The following is a 19,814-nucleotide window of genomic DNA, read 5'->3' as shown; positions in this document are numbered from 1 at the left end:
TGCAGGATGCTGTGGTAGCCATGCTGGTTCAGTGTACCTTCAATTTTGAATAAATCCCCAACAGTGTCACCAGCAAAACACCCCCACACCATCACACCTCCTCCTCCATGCTTCACAGTGGGAACCAGGCATGTGGAATCCATCCGTTCACCTTTTCTGCGTCTCACAAAGACACGGCGGTTGGAACCAAAGATCTCAAATTTGGACTCATCAGACCAAAGCACAGATTTGAACTGGTCTAATGTCCATTCCTTGTGTTTCTTGGCCCAAACAAATCTCTTCTGCTTGTTGCCTCTCCTTAGCAGTGGTTTCCTAGCAGCTATTTGACCATGAATGCCTGATTGGCGCAGTCTCCTCTTAACAGTTGTTCTAGAGATGGGTCTGCTGCTAGAACTCTGTGTGGCATTTATCTGGTCTCTGATCTGAGCTGCTGTTAACTTGCGATTTCTGAGGCTAGTGATGAACTTGTCCTCAGAAGCAGAGGTGACTCTTGGTCTTCCTTTCCTGGGTCGGTCCTCATGTGTGCCAGTTTCGTTGTAGTGCTTGATGGTTTTTGCGACTCCACTTGGGGACACATTTAAAGTTTTTGCAATTTTCCGGACTGACTGACCTTCATTTCTTAAAGTAATGATGACCACTCGTTTTTCTTTAGTTAGCTGATTGGTTCTTGCCATAATATGAATGTTAACAGTTGTCCAATAGGGCTGTCGGCTGTGTAGTAACCTGACTTCTGCACAACACAACTGATGGTCCCAACCCCATTGATAAAGCAAGAAATTCCACTAATTAACCCTGATAAGGCACACCTGTGAAGTGAAAACCATTTCAGGTGACTACCTCTTGAAGCTCATGGAGAGAATGCCAAGAGTGTGCAAAGCAGTAATCAGAGCAAAGGGTGGCTATTTTGAAGAAACTAGAATATAAAACATGTTTTCATTTATTTCACCTTTTTTTGTTAAGTACATAACTCCACATGTGTTCGTTCATAGTTTTGATTCCTTCAGTGAGCATCTACAATGTAAATAGTCATGAAAATAAAGAAAACGCATTGAATGAGAAGGTGTGTCCAAACTTTTGGCCTGTACTTTATATGTGTATTTGCTTAGACCCCTAACATTAGATGAGGGTGTTTTTTCAATGGAAAAAATATCGTCTTATGTTCGGATGAATACGGTATTCGTAAACAAACAGCTGCTTCCCTCTGCTTCCATTTGCTATGGTTCCGCCTACTAAACTGTCCGGGTGGCGCGCGTGTTACCTACTTTTTGTTCCGGGTACCCGTTTTTTTTCCAGGCTTGGTGGAAAAGAATCGACGTGAAAAAATCGATGCCACATCATCATGTAAAACATCGCAATGAATCGCGATTTCGATGAATCTAACCCACCACTACTAGTTTCTAATGTATTCTGTTGACCGTTCAGAAACAGCAAATGCACTGTTTCTTACACTATTTCTTGCTTGGTGAGTACTTGTTTAGTCGATTACACACTTGAACCCCTACTTTGTAATATTTGATATAATTATCAGCTCGCCCGGATACCTGGTCGACCAGGGATTGACCATGTATTGGTCCCAGACAATTATTGGGTTCGTATTACATGCTGGCTGATATGAAAACCACTCATATGCCGCCCCTCAGCCTGAAATACTTCAAGGACACAAGGGTTACAAATTTCATTTCACTTTTACAGACGTGTTCTACAGATGATGCTTGTGAATGTGTTTAGATGCCATTCAAGTATTTAAACACCAGAAATCTGATGTCAATCCAGCATCACCAATTTAAGGTTTAAATATGTCATTTTAATAATTATAATATTAGTTTCAGTGTCTTTTTTTTTTTTCTTTCAAAATTTCAGGTTATATTTTGCTTTTGGGTTATTTCCTGCTTGTTTTTTAACTAATTAATGTTAATCAAGCATTTTCTCTCATTAATCTACACTCAGTACGCCATAATGAATAATTTTAAATTTATTAAAAAGGCATAAATGAAATATCATATTGACATTTATTCAGACCCTTTGCAGCAACACTTGAAATTTAGCTCAGGTGCCTCCCATTTCTCTTGATGTTTGCTGAGATGTTTCTACACCTTGATTAGAGTCCACCTGTGGTAAATTAAATTGATTGGACATGATTTGGAAAGGCACACAGCTCTCTATAGAAGGTCTCACAGCTGACAATGCATATCAGAGGAAACACCAAGCCATGAGGTCAAAAGAACTGCCTGCAGAGTTCAGATAGGATTGTTGCAAGGCACAGGGGGCACTGTGAAGACTAGTTTAACAGGTGTGGACTCTGGGTTTTTTTTCTCTGCTCTGCTCTCTGCTCTGCTCTGCCCCTCCCCCCACAGAAGCAGAAACAACTGTCAAACTCAAACGCAAGCTTAGGGCGACATCTGATGGAGGAGCACTGCTAGCAACTGGGCCAGAACTGTGTGTGTGCATGTGTGTGTGTGAGTGAGTCAGTGAGTGGTGAATGAGGGCCCACTCACATTGGCAAGTTTGAGCCCGTATCGTGCTAAAGCCAAAATCCCCCCCTCCCCAGTCCCCGGCTGGCCTGCACTCACATTACCTAAAGCCCAAACGCGCCCAAGCGCGATTGCTCCCGGTATGCACGTCATCACGTTGAAATACGACAACAGGCTTGGCCCGACATTATAAATCAATATAGTTCAAATACATTCATCATGTCTTCCTTTTAACTAAAAAACGTTTTTGGTCCTTTTAATCAGACATGGGATGTTTATTTACCTTGACAGTTTCGGAGGTAACTTCCTCCTTCAGAAAGGTCCAACTGACAGCCGGAGCGGCACCTGGCAGATCCGGCTGACCGGGTGGCCGCACACCGCGCGGTACCGCGGCCAGTGCCGGCCGGTGCCGACGCGGTGCCGGCCAGCACCAGGTCTGCCGGATCTCCGCACACAGACTGCTGTACTTTCATTATAAACAGACTTTTGTTTATACACTGTTGCAGCAGCACAACGGACAATGACACAGACAACATGGTTGATTATTGATTGCGCAACGTGGCCATTCGCCGGTAATCAAACTGAGCCACATTAAACAATTTTGCAGAGGCAGGAGGGAAAGTTGCATGATTTACGTCCGCGCACTGCGTGCGTGACCGTGCATGTGCTCGTGTAGCGCCCATACCGCGCTGAAGCACACCCCCTCCAACTGTGCCAGAGCGGGGAAAGTGTGCCGTATTCAGCACGATACGGAGCGATCACACTGGTCAAAGAATCCGGATTTAGGGGCAATCGTGCTTGGGCACGGATCAAACTTGCCAGTGTGAGTGGCCTCTGAGTGTGTGGGTGTGTGTGCATGCACGTGTGTGTGTGTGTGTGTGTGTGTGTGTGTGCGAGGGCCCATCCAACTCTGCTTGCAGCTTTAATTATACTTATTTTTTATTTGCTCCCACATTCTTTTTGCTCAACTGGGGTTGCATCTGAAATAATAAGGCTGAAATCACATGCCATAACAACAAATTTCATAAACACATAAAGTTATGGAACACACAAATGTTACTATAGTCAGATCTACTGGTGCCGTCATGATGGGGAAGTAATATTATAATTCCACTAATTTATGTATTGACACAGTCGGCCAGCATTCCTTGCGGCTTCAACTGTGTTGCTTTTTGCCTGGATGATGGATTTATATTCCTCATATCTATTTAGATTAGTGTCTGCTCCTCCATCGTAAGTATGCGGCTCGTGTGGCTTTTTCCCTTGTCTGCAATTGGTCGTATGCAGCAAACACAGCCCTTTTTATGTGAGCGCGCACAGATCTAGATTGGAAACCCTGGGTTCAGTTAGTGAGTTGATAACCGGCTTCGGTGGTACCGAAAATCAGGATTGCGGATCTCTGGTTAAGTGAAGCCAAATAACTAAGAGAAACCCCATGTATGTTAATACAGCTTTATGGTACAGGCCCCGGAACTCTTCCAAGAGCTGGGCGCCCGGACAAACTGAGCAATCGTGGGAGAAGGGCCTTAGTGAGAAAGGTTACCAAGAACCCGATGGTCACTCTAACTGAGGTCCAGAGGTGCTGTGTGGAGATGGGACAAAGTTCCAGAAGGACAACCATCACTGCGTCCCTCTGCCGATCTGGGCTTTATGGCAGAGTGGCTAGATGGAAGCCTCTCCTCAGTGCAAAACACATGAAAGCCCACTTGGAGTTTGCAAAAAGCACCTGAAGGACTCTCAGACTGTAAGAAACAAGATTCTCTGGTCTGATGAAACCAAGATTGAACTGTCTGGCCCCATTCCAAACGTTATGTCTGGAGGAAACCAGGCACCACAGACACCATCCCAACAGTGAAGCATGGTGGTGGCAGCAGCATGCTGTGGGGATGTTTTTCAGTAGCAGGGACTGGGAGACTGCTCAGGGTTGAGGGAAAGATAAATGGAGCAAAGTACAGAGATATTCTCAATGAAGACCTGTTCCACAGTGCTCAGGACTTCAGAGGAGGCCAAAGGTTCACCTTCCAACATGACAGTGACCCTAAGCACACAGCCAAGACAACACAGGAGTGGCTTAGGGACAACTCTGTGCATGTCCTGTCTGATTGGCCCAGTCAGAGCCCTGACTTGAACCCTATCGAACATCTCTGGAGAGACATGAAAATGGCTGTCCACCGACGGTCCCCAACCAACCTGACCAAGTTTGAGAGGATTTGCAAAGAAAAATGGCAGAAAATCCCCCAATCCACGTGTGCAAAGCTTGTTGCGTCATACCCAGAAAGACTGGAGGCTGTAATTGCTACCAAAGGTGCTTCAACTAAGATATAGATAGATAGATAGATAGATAGATAGATTTACTTTATTGATCCCAAACTGGGAAGTTCTTTCTTCTTTTTTTTTTAAGATAGATAAAAATCAGGGGAGAGCATGGACGCAGTCCCCCACTACCATAAATTATGCAGTCGAGATTCCCACATTTGGGGAATTCACAGGGGTCAGCACAGCTGAAGTGCAATGGCTCAGCCTCGCCCTGGGTGAACCACCTTCTTGATCTTGGTATCTCCCCTGCCAGGTAACTATGCTAAGTAATGAGTAAAGAGTCTGGATACTTATGCCAATGTGATATTTAAGTTTGTCTGTTTTTTTTTTATAAATTTACAAAAATTTCTACAGTTTTGTTTTCAGTTTGTCATTATGGGGCACTGAGTGTTGATTAATGAGAGAAAAAAATGAATTTAAATGATTGAAGCATCAGTCTGCAACATAACAAAAATGAAGAAAGTGAAGGGGGTCTGAATATTTTCTGAATGCACTGTATGAATATCAATTGTAAATTGTGGTTATCAGTGTCCTGGTTTATAAATAAATTATTACTAATAAGCTTCACATTCTTTCTTTGTTCTGTTGCTTCATGCTCTGACCATCCAATATAGATGCCAGCGCAGCACAAGCCCAGCCTCAGCCATTCTCAGGCATCTGAGATAGTGAAGAGGCTGTTCGGGATGACACCGTCTCTACTTTGCCCGCTGCCCAGCTACGATGACCAGAATTTCTATGTGTTGACTGTGGAGGGTGGCAAGTACATCCTAAAGGTCATGAACTCAGTGGACAGCAAGAACCCCACCCTGCTGGAGGTGCAGACACACACAATGGCCTTCCTACACCAGCAGGGGCTTCCTGTTCAAACAGCCCTGACCACCACCACAGGACAACTCATGAGCCTGGAAGAGATAGGTAGGAACTTAGTCAGTTGAGGCCTCAGGTAGAGGTTTTTAAACCTTTTCATGTTCTGGACCCCCAAGTTCCAATAAGGACTTTGAAGGTGACTTCCAAGAAGCCACTGACCCCAATTTGAAGATTGGGGTTATTGAAGGGTGCCTATTTGCAAGACTACAACAAGACTCCTTTTGAGATTGTCTAATGAATATTATAGGATTATCATAGTGATGCTTCTCTGGATAATCCATAAGGGGTGAATTATGAGTAATCCTGGTGTGTGTGTGTGTGTGTGTGTGTGTGTGTGTGTGTGTGTGTGTGTGTGTGTGTGTGTGTGGGTGTGTGTGTGTGTGTGTGTGTTCGCGCGCATGTTTATGTGTGCGTATGTAGTTAGTTGATGTTTCCACCTGAAAAACGTTTTTTTATGTTAAACTTCAAATATTAGGCATGAAAATTAGTAAGTTGTGTTGCACTGAGTTGTGTTGTCCTTTAGATTGCCTAAAAATGCAGTCTTTTAGATTTTGTATTGGAATCTGAATTTATTCACCGATTGTTAGTGTCTAAAATTATCAAATGGTGTGACATGAAAGTTATTGATGAAAATGGGGTGTACTTTTATCAAGCAAGTCAATTTATTATAATTCTTTATCATTACTATTTTGAGATCTAGCATTTCCTTGTGCAAATCCATTACATTTTGTATTATTTTTCTAAATTATTTTGCAAAAAATTAAAAAATGGCATCTGTCCTCAATCTTTCAAAATATTTTAATTCTGACAAACCCTGTTTTAAAAAAATGCTTGTGACTCAATCTTCCACTGAGATTTTCAGGAATCATCACTATCAAAGCCTTTTTATTGTCACAATTTTTAAATGTCAGACCAAATCATATTGTGTCACACCATAGAATGAGCCACGCCACTACAGAGTTTCAATGCAAAAACCCAGATTTTTCAGTTCACGAAAAATCACCCAAAAATGTGGAACATCATGCCACTAAACACTGTACAGCAAACATTTATTTATAACAAATTTAAACTTTCATTTTTTTATTGCTAATGTGCAAATGCATTAAAAAGCAACTCAGTGTTTCCTGGTTTTGTCAGCATAAGATTTAATGTCTCTGTGATCCCATACAGAAATGTTATATACAGTGCCATCAGAAAGTATTCACACCCCTTCATTTTTTCCACATTTTGTGACATTACAGACTTATTCTAAAACCAATTTGAGTATAGTTTTCTTTTTAAAAATCTACACAAAATAGCCCATAATGACAAAGTGAAAACATGTTTTCAGACATTTTTTGTAAATTTATTAAAAATGTAAACATTTAAACATAATAGGTACATAGGTATTCACACCCTTTGCTATGACGCTCAAAATTGAGCTCAGGTGCAGCCAGTTTCCACTGATAATCCTTGAGATGCTTCTACAACTTGTATGGGGTCCACCTGTGGTAAATTCAGTTGATTGAACATGATTTGGAATGGCACACACCTGTCTATATAATGTCTCACAGTTGACAGTGCATATAAGAGCAGAAACCAAGCAATAAAGTCAAAAGAAGTGTATGTAGACCTCCAAGACTGGATTGTGTCAAGGCACAAATCTGGGGAAGGATGCCAAAAAATTTCGGCAGAATTGAAGGTCCCAAAAAACACTGGTCTCCATTATTTGGAAATGGAAAAAGTTTGGAACCACCAGGACCCTCCCTAGATCTGGCCACCCGACCAACTGAATAATCGGGGAAGAAGGGCCTTGGTCAGAGAGGTGACCAAGCACCCAATGGTCACTAAGGTGGAGCTCCAGTGTTCCCTTGTAGAGACAGGACAACCATCCAGTAGGTCAGCCATTGCTAACATACTCCACCAATCAGGCCTTTATGGTAGAGTGGCCAGACGGAAGCCACTGCTCATTAAAAGGCACATGGCAACCCGTTTGAAGTTTGCAAAGGATTGTCAGACCAGGAGAAACAAAATTCTCTGGTCTGATGAAACCAAAATAGAACTTTTTGGTCTGAACTCCAAGCGTCATGTCTGGAGAAAAATTGGCACTGCTCATCGCCTGGCTAACACCATCCCTACTGTGAAGCATAGCATAGTGGTGGCAGCATCATGCTGTGGGGATGTTTTTCTGCGGCAGGAACTGGGCGACTAGTCCGCATAGAGGGAAAGATGACAGCAGCCAAATATAGAGATTGTTCAAGAAAATCTGCTCCAGAGTGCTCTGGAACTCAGACTAGGGCAACGATTCATCTTCCAACACGACAATGACCCGAAGCACACAGCCATGGTAACAAAGGAGTGGCTTCGGGAGCAGTCTGTGAATGTCCTTGAGTGGCCCAGCCAGAGCCTGGACTTGAATCCAATTGAACATCTCTAGAAAGACCTAAAATGTCTGTCTACAGACACTGCCCATCCAACCTGACTGAGCTTGAGAGGATCTGCAGAGAAGAATGGGAGAAAATGCCAAAAACAGGTGTGCCAAGCTTGTAGAGACATACCCAAGAAGACCTGAGGCTGTGATTGCTGCCGAAGGTGCTTCAACAAAATATTAAGCCATGGGTGTGAGTACTTATGTACCTATTATGTAACATAAAACAAAAAGTTAGGGATATTTGGCTTTTGGGTGAAATTTATGGAAAATGTAAAAAGTTCACGCTACAGTGATATTATATCATGAAAGTAGGGCATTTAAGTAGAAGCATACACTGGTGATTTCCTCATCTCAAACAATTTCTTGAAACAAAAGCCAACAACAGTGGTGGATATACCACAACAAAAAATGTCAGTGTCAATAACTTGTTATGTGCCCTTGAGCATCAATTACAGCTTGACAACGACGTCTCATGCTGTTCACAAGTCGACTTATTGTCTGCTGAGGCATGGCATCCCACCTCTTCTGGAAGGGCGGCCCTCAGGACATTGAGGTTCTGGGTACAGAGCTCTGAGCCTCTACACGGCGACTCAGCTGATCCCATAGGTTTTCTATGGGATTCAGGGTCTGAGAAAGTGCAGGCCACTCCATTTGAGGTACCCAGTCTCCAGCAGCCGTTCCCTAATGATACGACCTCGATGAGCTGGAGCATCAAACACCTGATGTGAATTTTGCCGTTAAACTCCTTGTTAGAGAACAGCAACTTGTGCAAAAAGTACTGAAACATTGAACAGGTGGACATGTGCATTCAAAAGTTTACAGAAGGTCACATTAAGTTCACCTGTAAAGGTTATAATGCATTTTAGGTTCATCCTGAAATTTCACCCGAAAGCCGAATATCCCTAACTTTTTGTGAGTAGTGGATGTTGCATATAAGGTGATAGTCCATATTTGATATTAATATATAATAAATTGCTAATAGCCAAGCTAACTGGCAGTGGACCGCTGTCTCTGCAGTCTAACCTAGCAGCTGTTGTGTTCCTGCAACAACTCACATAATACAAGATTTCAGAGCAAGGCTTCTCCTTGACAAAGACAAGACATCTGTTAAAGTGGTACAAATGTCTGTTTCTCTAGGGATCCTTTCATAGTGTTATCAGACACTTAAAATAACAATCAGAGTCTGGAAAACTTAAGAACTGATAAAATGTCCTGGAAATATTTGTAAAATTTGTATTTTGTTAGCATTTGTATTTTGTATGTTTTTTCCACACATAAATCTAACATGATGTTGACAGCAGTTAGAGTTCTTATCGGGCCTGAAAATTAAGACCCGACCCGAATCGGGTCGGACTGGGCCAGCCCGAGGCCCTACCCGACCCGACTAATTAGCCGAACTTTAGGCCCGACGGCCCGATAAAGCCCGAAAAAAAAAAAATCGCCAAATTCGCCATTATTTAGCAGCGCTGGTCGGCCGCGAAATTTTAGGGTCGGGTTCGGGCAGAATATGAGAACTCTAACAGCAGTTTGAGACATCAGTTTGAGCTTTTTGCCACTTTGACCATTTGAATCATTCTACCATGATCTTCTGTGAGTGACAGCTACCATGCACATGTCATGAAATATGTTCCTTGAAAATCCTGGAAAATTATTTCCTTTAAAGAGTGGGAACAGCACTCCCCATCGACACATCCACCCCGAACAAGCTGCCGTATCAATATTGATCTATTGAGAAAGCCACAAAAAGACTTCATGATCATAAATGGGCTTTTAGCTAAGAAGTGCTGCAGTACCTGACCCTCTCTCCTCTCTGGGCAGATTGTGGATTTGGCTGTCAGAAGTACCTGGTACGGCTGCTATCTTATTTACCTGGAACCACCATTTCCAAAGTTCTTGTCTCACCACAGTTGCTTTACGAAGTTGGAAAGATGGCTGCCAGGATGGACAAAATCCTACAGGAGGTAAAATGATTCCTCTGAAGACTGTTCTAACAAAATCCATAATGCAACAACAAAAGGCTGCACTATCTCCCTTATAATGAACTATGAGATTATCTTTTAAATTACATTTTTTATTAAAAAAAAAAAAAAAAAAAAACACTATTTACAGGCAGGCTTGAAATGCATTTTTACTTAATTCATTGCCTGTTTTTTCCTCTGCTCTTCATTCATATCATTATTTTGACCAGATGCAACATCCTCATCTTAGTGTTCTGCAGAGAGAGAAGTTCATGTGGAATCTGTCCAATGTTCCCCTCCTGGAGTCTTATGTCCATTTAATAGATGGAGATTATGTCCAGGAGGTTGTACAGTCTGTCATACAACAGTTCAAGACCTTTGTGCTTCCCAAACTCTCAGCTTTCCGCAAGTGTGAGTATAATATGTTCTCTTCAGATTCTCAGTTAAAATTTTATGGGCCTTCAATTTTTTGGGTTATTTGCCATGCATTTTCAGAATTTTTTCTCACAGACTCAGCACTGCCCTGCTTGACATCTTGTGCATTTTCAAACAGTTACACCAGAAAAGACCTGTGTCCCAAAAGCATACTACTACCAAAAAGCATGCTAAACTAAACACTACATACACTGATTTGCCATATTCAGGTTGGGTGATATTTCAGACATTTGGGGACATCTGATCATCTTTGGTTTTAGACAGATTACATTATGACTCTTGTTGGAAACCTTTTATTTTACTGACATGAACATAACTGGTAACACTTTACAATAAGAGTACAACAATTAACGTTAGTTAATGCCATAATAAACATTAAGTAACAGGTAATAAGCATTTAAGTAACAGTTAACTAACCGTTAACTAATGTGTCTAAGAATCATGTACTAACCCTAACCCTTATTGTAGATATTAGTAACATTAGTAAATGTCATAATAATCATTAACTAACAGTTAATTAACCATTACGGCATTAACTAACGTTAACTAACGTTAATTGTTAACTTTAACATAAACATAACTTGTTAGCACGAGTAACAATATCTTCACTTCGCCTGTCTCTCCTTTGCTCCGCTTAGAGACTGTGTGTAGACTAGGGCTGTAGTCAACCAAAGAAAATCTTGGTCGACTAAAGTCCTGAAATTACGATCAAAAGTCGACTAAAAAGTTACTATTTTTAGATGAATTCACAGGGCAGTAGCCTACCTGGTAGCCTTGTCTGCCTAAATTAATTATAAATAAAGATAAACAACTAGTATTTGCAGTATATTAAATCGTTTTTGACCTAATTATTTTGCACTTAATGACACACTCAAGTTGGTCGGCTCTGACAGCATTGCATCACGTGCACCTACGCAATATCATAGGCTGTGATTTCCGAAAATAGTACTATGTCAAGCTGCCGTCGTCGTGGATGTGTGCGCCTGCAGTTATAAAACGATTATTAGACTAAAACTTTGAAATGTGCCAATTCTGATATGTTTATACTAAAAACTGACTGGGCAACCTAACACAGACATGTTAGCTTACCGTTTTTAGGTGATATGCCATGATGGTCGTTGAGCTGTGATACGCAAACTGTTGTTTGCAAAGTTCACATTCGACTTTTTTTTCCATCTATTTTGGTAAAATGCTTCCACACTGACAATGTCTTTTTCATGGTAGAGGACTAAATGTTCATTAAACGTTCTTAATTAAGCAAATATTCGGAAAACCAGGCCTAATTTTTTCTTCAATTCAGAACATATGGGCCTACCTGTCTGTCTCCGCCAGTGGGTTGGGCTAATCCAAAATTGTGAAAACAAGGGGGTGTTCTGAAGACAGACTGTTACCTGTGAAACAGGGTGTTCTGAAAACACGCCCATTAGCACTTAGGGCCCTATCTTGCGCCAGACTTATTTGCGGATTTAGGATTTAGGAAGAGGCGTTCCCCCGTAAAAGTTGCTATCTTGTGCACCTCCCGCTATCCGCAAAACACTTGTGCTACCCGCTATATTATGCATAGGCGTGTTTTGGGCATTACGCCAGTTAAACCAATCAGTGTGCCAGGTGCCATTGCCTTTAAGGGCAGGATGCGTTATCCTAAATCCTAAATCCTAAACCCGCGATGGAGAGAGGGAGGTAGGTTTTCTCAGGGGTTCTACTGAGGCTAAAGCAAGTTGGCTTTATATATATACATATTATATATTATATTATAGGCGAGTTAATTCGGGAGGTGGAGCCACATGTGTCCAAGTGGACGTGTCACAAGGTTGTACTGATTGAGTAAAATCCCCGGGTCACACCACACACACACAAGAGGCAGAGGTGGAACTATGTGCAAACTAATTTATTGACAAGGTAGATTGGGCAAATAAAATATTAAAAATAAAAATATAGCACAGCTGCTGGCTTATGATAAAACAATAAAACGTGCTGGCGTAAGTGTCCAATTAAAACAGTCTTTCCTCTAAACAGTCTATATGAGTAATATACTCAGTCCATTCCGGCGGCGTCCCGGTATCAGTCCGACCGTGTGTGTGGCGAGGCTCCGTCGGGGCGCGCATTGAAGCCGCCTGGGCGCGCTCTCGTAACAGCCCAACTTTAGGGATAGCGGATAGCGGGTGGTCAGGACCACCCGCTGTCTGCTTTCCCTAAAGTGTGTGCGCAAGATAGCAACTTTAGGGATAGCGCATGAAACACGCCCACGGACACACCTCCAGGCACAAATGATGGAGTCAGCATAACGGATAGCGGGTAGCGGGTGGCGCAAGATACCGTTTAGGGATAGCGGAAGTTCCTAAATCCGCAATTTGCGGGTAGTGGCAGTGGATTGCGGGTGGCACAAGATAGGGCCCTTAGTGCTTTACTCATCATAAAATTAACACGGCAAATAATCGACCAATCACATTTTGGTCGACCAATAAATTGACCAGTCGACTAAGACTACAGCCCTAGTGTAGACTGCTGCTTGTGTGTGTGGAGGCCCCACCCTTGGTGAGACACAGAGGTCAGTTTATTTGGTTCTGTTCAGCACAATGATTCAGCTCTCAATTCAGTCCCAGCCATGTTGCGATGACGTGAGGACATGAGAGAAGACATGAGAGACTGCTGTCTCTCACTCACATAAACTTGGAATTTATGTATGGATAATCCATTTTGTGAATTGAGACTTGTACTCATTCATTTGAAAAAAAAACTTGCCAGATAAAGTTGCTAAACTGGGTGTTTGGGTGCGCTTGCTGTCAACTCCCAAGTGCCCCAATGCACTTGTGTGCACCATGTGCGACCATCTGTGTGGCTCTTTATACTATCCATATACAGTTAGTTCCATAAGTATCTGGACAGTGACACAATATTCATAATTTTGCCCTTGTACACCATCACAGTGGTTTTGAAATGGAATAATGAAGACATGATTGAAGTGCAGTTTTCAGCTTTAATTTAAGGGGTTGAACAAAAATATTGCATTAACAGTTTAGGAATTACACCCAATTTTATACATGGAGGCATACATAATTATAATTATAAGGATTAGATTCAATATTTGGAGGAAAATCATTTACAGTCTATGACTGCCTGAAGTCTAAAGCCCGTGGAGGTCACCAAATTCTGAGTTTCCTCACTCTGCCAAGCTTTTACTGCAGCTGCCTTCAATTGCTGCTTGTTTGTGGTTCTTTAGGCGTTCAGTTTGGTCTTCAGCAAGTGAAAGCTTTCTCAGTTGGGTATGGGGACTGACTTGGCCATTGAAGAATATTCCACTTCTGTGCTTTCAGCAACTCTGGGGTTGCTTTTGCAGTAAGTTTTAAGTTGTTTTCCATTTGCACTGTGAAGTGCTGTCTTATCAGTTTTGTGGCATTTGGTTGAATCTGAGTGAATACTACAGCCCTATAAACATCAGAATTCATTGTGCTACTTCCATCAGTCGTCACATCATCAATAAACACTAGTGACCCAGAATTGTGCAGGCTGTTAATGTTTTTTTGCAAAGTCTAATCTGGCCTTCTTGTTCTTGAGTGACACCAGTGGTTTGCACCTCGCTGTATACCCTCCGTATTTATCTTCTCACAAATGTCTCTTGACTGTAGACTGCACTTAAATCATGTCTTGATTACTCCATTTCATATCCACTGTGGTGGTGTACAAGGGCAAAATTATAAATATTGTGTCATTGTCCAAATACTTACGGACCTAACTGTAATTAATTCATCATATGGACCTAAACTATCGAGTGATATGTCAGACATATATCAGTAGTGGTGGGTGCGATTCATTAAAATTGCGATGCATCGCGATGTTTTCGTGCATCGATTTGCATCGATTTTTTCACGTCGATTCTTTTTCACCAAGCCCGGAAAAAAAAAAAACGGGTACCTGGAACAAAAAGTAGGTAACGTGCGCGCCACCCGGACAGTTTAGTAGGTGGGACCATAGCAAACGGAAAGCCGTTGTAAAATCACTGTAACTCACGGCTTCAAGGGACTTGCTTTTATAAACGGTTACCCTACATATAGCCCATAAAATAAACACACAAGAAAAATCAACAATTTATTGGTAAAAATGCAACAATAAAATTGAGAACTATTCATGCTTCCAACAAGCAAGATAGAGTGGACAGAATACACAAAGCGCAGACGGTAAGATTGCTTTTTCATCTAGCGCCATCATCATGTCACATCAGGCTATTTGGGCTTGCTAATGTTGAACTGGATAGTTCCATTAATAGTGCAATTGTTAAAATAGTGTTCAATTATGTTTGGACTCCTCTTTGCAGGGACGGTGGCGTGCGTTTCGCGATAGGTGTGTTTTTGCGCAGACGTATGCCTAACGACGGTTGCAACAATAATAATAAAAGTATACTGATAACTTACCATACATCGGCGCTGTCACACTGTGTCCGCTTTGGGTGGAGATAAAAGGCAGGTGAATCAGGAGGCAGCAGGGAGAGGTAGGCTATTTCTCCAGGGAGGCCACCGGACACAGTGGGTTAGCCGGCTGCTCATATATGAATCCCCGCAGGCTGTCTATGTTTTTTTTGGCAGCATCTTTGTGATTTTTTTATTTTTTTAATTTTTTTTTTGTGCATTCGTTAAAAGACACGGTGACATATTTTAGGCCATTTTCGTCGTGGCGAATGCTGAAGGAGTCGGGCTTTAATTTGCGGTTGCCCTCGTTCGCCCTGCGTCCCATGAAGCTGCACGTCAAGCCACACTTTACAGACAAGCCTCCTCCTGATCCGCCGGCCTTTTATCTCCACCCATGAAACGAACGTCACCGTCAAGTACTTTCGCAAAACGATAAATTATAAACTATAATAAATACATACATACATAAATAAATAAAAGTCAATGTGTACTGTAGTGCCTGTGTACCAAATTTTTAATTACTCTTTGTTATGATGGAACTGGCTTATGCAATTCTTTCACTGGCCCCTAGATGGGGCTGTGCTCCATGGCAATGTGGGGTTAAATGTTGGGAGCTACTCCCAGATTACATAGTCAAAATATTTTGTGAAAAATAATTCCTAGTCAAATGTTCAAAAAAATCTTTATTTTGAGAGTGAAGCCCATAAATTAACTCATTAATTTATGGGCTATTTATTTACAAAGCTAGCCACAGATTAACACAAAATCAGTCTTGCATGGAAAATAGCTGTAAAAATTGCAATAATCGAAGAATCGTGGCACCAATAATCGCATCGAATCGACAAACGCTGTAATCGCTATAATCGAAAAATCGAAGGTCCCATAATCGAAATCGCATCGAATCGTGAGGTACCCGCGATGGAGCACCCCTATATATCAGTGATTACTTTGTAGCACTCAGATCTAAATCATATTACAAGGGGTATCACAATTCATAGAAATATTAACAGCTAAATAAAATGTTGACCTTGACATATTTTATTTTATTTATTTTAAGTAAGTAAATTAAGAATGATTAAAAAAATGATATTACCTTAATAAAAGTGCAACAGTTAAATCAGGAAAAATAATGACATATGTTTCACCAACAATACCAAGTGTAGGCAACATCTATGTTCTGTAGGGATAACTAGCTTGCTGTATGACCTCAGGATGTATGACCTCAGGACCTATTGATGTATGTAAAATCTGGGCCTCATCCATACACATTAAGTGTCACTTTGACTTTATTGAGGCCATAAGATTTTCATGTGAGCCTTTGCACCCAAAACACACACATACTCATACCATTTTCACACATTTTAACAGGCACTGCACTAGTATTGATTGATTGATTGATTCTTTATTTCATTCATTTATAAAAGAAAAAAAAAAACAATTTAATATAAATACAAATGTTCCCAGATCTTGAATGAAAGGGAGCAGAAAGAAGAATGATAGTATGATAGAAATTCAACATACTAAACCATTTCTTTATAACTGTTGGTTGGCTGACGATGGCATCATGTTTCATTAACTTCTCATTTTATGGTTGCTCCCTAATTGGCTCCTCCTTTTCCGCAACAGATTGCATTTTGAAAAAGCAGTGTACAGTAACTGTGCACTCAAAATACCAAGCAAGTTGAGTATGTACGTTTACATTCTTGAATTATAGTGCATTCAGAAAGTATTCAGACCCCCTTCACTTTTTTGACTTTTAGTTCTGTTGCAGCCTGATGCTACAATTGTTAAAATTCATTTTTTTTCTCTCATTAATCTACACTCTGTACCCCATAATGACAAAGTGAAAACAGAATTTTAGAAATTTTTGCAAATTTATTTAAAAGGAAACTGACTAAACGATTGTAGCATCAGGCTGCAACATAACAAAAAAGAAAAAAGTGAAGGGGGTCTGAATACTTTCTGAATGCACTGTGCTTGATTTTCATGCTTTTATGGTGTGTACATATTCAAAACTAGGTTAGAGTGAGTAGGTAGTATGCTTGTGGGACACAGCTACTCTCTCAGAACTAATTACTAGTGGGCAGTTCCACTGAGGCGTAAAGTTCAGAATGCACTGGCCAGGGATTGTGTGATTTATTGGCAACAAGCTCCTGGGTCAGAGGGAGTAAATGATGGCTCTGCAAAGGATTTTAATTTTGAAGTGAGCAGAACTTTACATACGGTTGCGTGTGTGGTTCTGGGGAATGAATTAAGTAAATTAATTAATAAACAAGTACAAATGAAATACTACCAAACGGAATTACTAGGCTAAATGAAATAGCATTATAACAAAAAATATTATTACACACTTAACTAGTAATTATACTTAACTGGCAGACATAATAAGAAAACAACAAGAAACATGCTTTTATATCATGCGCACCAGCATGCATACTCCTTAGCACTGAAACAGGCAGAAAAAAGGAGAGCCAAAATGTCCCTGAATTTATTTAAGGAGGTTTATGTGGTATGAAGATCTTTAACAAACTGAAAGTAATGCTTTTAACCAATCACAAGGTGCATGGATGGTGCATGCACCCCTGGTGTTCTTGTTCCTTAATGCTGGTTCAACCCACAAGTCTGTAACCCAGACTTGCTGATACAGAAATTTGATTGGCTGTGACTGTATAATACCCTAATATTAAACCTATATTTCTGGGTGAATCCTGAACATCCAATTGAGGCACTTGGTGGCTACATGCCTTGCTCAAGAACTACTTAACAGTTGTTATGGGAGGTGAAGCATTACTCACTTTCACTGCTTACTTTCCCTGCCCTGATTCTCAATGTACTTTATTAACTGAGACTGAAACTATGTTTTATCAAGTATTTTATCTCACCAGATGCATGACATTTTAACATAATCTTTTGTCTCAGGCATTAATCATGGTGACTTCAACGATCTCAATGTACTGGTGCAGCCGGACAAGAATAACAGCTACAGGATCTCTGGTATCCTTGACTTTGGAGATATGAGCAGTGGCTATTATATCTATGAGCTAGCCATTACCATCATGTACATGATGATTGAGCACCCCGAACCCCTTGAGGTGGGTGGGCCAGTCCTGGCTGGCTGGGAGAGTGTAATTCCCCTCAACGATCCTGAGAGGGATGCCCTCTATTTGCTGGTGCTGGCACGCTTCTGCCAGTCACTGGTCTTGGCACAACACTCTATAACCCTGCAGCCAGAGAATGAGGAATATCTGATGACCACATCCAAGACGGGCGTCCGGATCCTCTGCCAACTCTGGGAGCAAGGAAGGGAGAAGGTGGAGAGGAGATGGTTCCGGGGGGAAGCTCAGTACACTGGGAGGGTGAAAAGTGAGGAAGATCGCTCCTAATATACACCTCCTCTCTTGGTGCAGACATCCGCTTACATTGTTTTTCATACTACTCTTTTGTTGCGTTTTTTAGCCTTGTTCAAAACTCTGTCAGACAAAGTTTCACTCATTTTGACTTTGGACCTGTTTTATGACCTATATTTTATCACCTTCGATAAGGCCTTTTTATTGCAAGTTGCGTGGTAGTGTTTTTCATGCACTTCACCCACGAGCAAAAGCAATAAATGTGGATTAATTTGTCTTGATGGCTCTGATATGGAGACACAACCCAAATCTCACGATCTATACAAGTGGACACAATATTACAGGGAAATGATTTTTTTTTTTATTACAGTGTACCCCAAATATTATACCTTTTATGACCCTAGTTGTGAGAGCAGGGCAAGACACTTAAGCAAACTGTTGCTTCTTACTGTTGAAGGTTTAGCTGATGAAGAATTTCATGTATGGTTGGCTTGACTGCGACAAAATCTGCAGTAACAAGTATACAATGTTAATATTCATCTTATTCTTTGGTTAGTATTGATGGTTGTCGTGGTGGGATCATTTTAATTCTGGTGGTGATTCTTGGAAAAATGACTTTCCATACCGGTAATACCAAGATGTGTGAAAAATTTAAAAAACAAAGCAAAAAAGATACAGCAATCCACAATATGAAATAGACTACTACTACTACTACAGAAAAAAGTGCATATTCTGTTCGATAAGTGCCTATGGTCATCAATGACATCTTTACATTTATTGCTGGAAAATAGCTTGAATAAAAACATGCCAGAGATAGCATTCTAGCTGCAGAAAATGTTAGTGTTTGATTGATGTTTGATTTATATTAAGAAATATGTCTGAGCTTTGGTGTGCAAAGTCATGAACTGTCTTCATTTGTGCCCTCTGCCACTGGAGTTATTCTGGCCACAATATTATTTCTTAATAATATGGTACATCTTTCTATTACCTGTTTTTCCATGTTGGATAAAGACTGTTTGACCTGATTAGTTAATAAGTACCAAGATGCCCCTTAAGCCAGTTCCTCTTAATCAGGTTCTGAAACTTAAAAAAGACAATAATAACATAAGTTGAACACAACAGATTAGCCAAGTGGCCAGACATTGTCTATACCTGGAACATTTAATCCATTTTGATGCTCTTAATGTCTTGTTTAGCAAGACACTAGCTGTGCCATTTACTTTTTAATCATCCCCCAAGCTCAGACATACATAATGATGTTAACATTTCCACTCAAAGTGGCCCTTGTCAGAGAATAAACCGGCAGGGACAATGAGAGTTCAGATGCCCATGGCAACTTCTGGCTTTGCCACTACTTAAAAAAGATGACATGAGATGCAGATGAAATGGCACAATCAGGATTTGCTATTGAATTCCCACCAGCTTCTGGTAAAGTTTAGATTTATGGACCTAGTCACGTTACATACGGCAAGTCATTATGGCAAGCTGTCCTCAGGTTGTGATTTTTGATGCCTGCAGGTCCTGTATGGTGTATGCCGTGTTGTTTTCAACGAGGGGTCCAGGGACTCTCAGGAGGCCCTGAGCAAAATGAGGAATAGTTTAATTTC

The 19,814-nt window shown here is 41.1% G+C and overlaps 1 protein-coding gene and 1 non-coding gene across 2 annotated transcripts in view; one reads left to right on the top strand and one right to left on the bottom strand.

Moving 5' to 3' along the window:
- hykk.2 (hydroxylysine kinase, tandem duplicate 2) overlaps nt 1-19,026 on the top strand; it is a 40,534-nt gene extending 21,508 nt beyond the window's left edge. The window contains exons 2-5 of the mRNA XM_030050084.1: nt 5,402-5,702; nt 9,883-10,025; nt 10,253-10,433; nt 17,780-19,026. Of these exons, the coding sequence (XP_029905944.1) occupies nt 5,402-5,702; nt 9,883-10,025; nt 10,253-10,433; nt 17,780-18,243 (1,089 nt within the window). The 3' untranslated portion in view covers nt 18,244-19,026. The remainder of the gene's footprint in view (nt 1-5,401; nt 5,703-9,882; nt 10,026-10,252; nt 10,434-17,779) is intronic.
- Nucleotides 4,885-5,048, bottom strand: LOC115358548 (U1 spliceosomal RNA). The gene has a single exon (XR_003928193.1). It is a non-coding gene; the product is annotated as a U1 spliceosomal RNA (small nuclear RNA).
- Nucleotides 19,027-19,814: the final 788 nt, after the last annotated feature.

Source organism: Myripristis murdjan, chromosome 4 (assembly GCF_902150065.1).
Source record: "Myripristis murdjan chromosome 4, fMyrMur1.1, whole genome shotgun sequence".
Lineage (NCBI taxonomy): Eukaryota > Metazoa > Chordata > Actinopteri > Holocentriformes > Holocentridae > Myripristis > Myripristis murdjan.
Note: the sequence above shows the minus strand (reverse complement) of the source record. Positions and strands in the feature narration are given on the sequence as shown.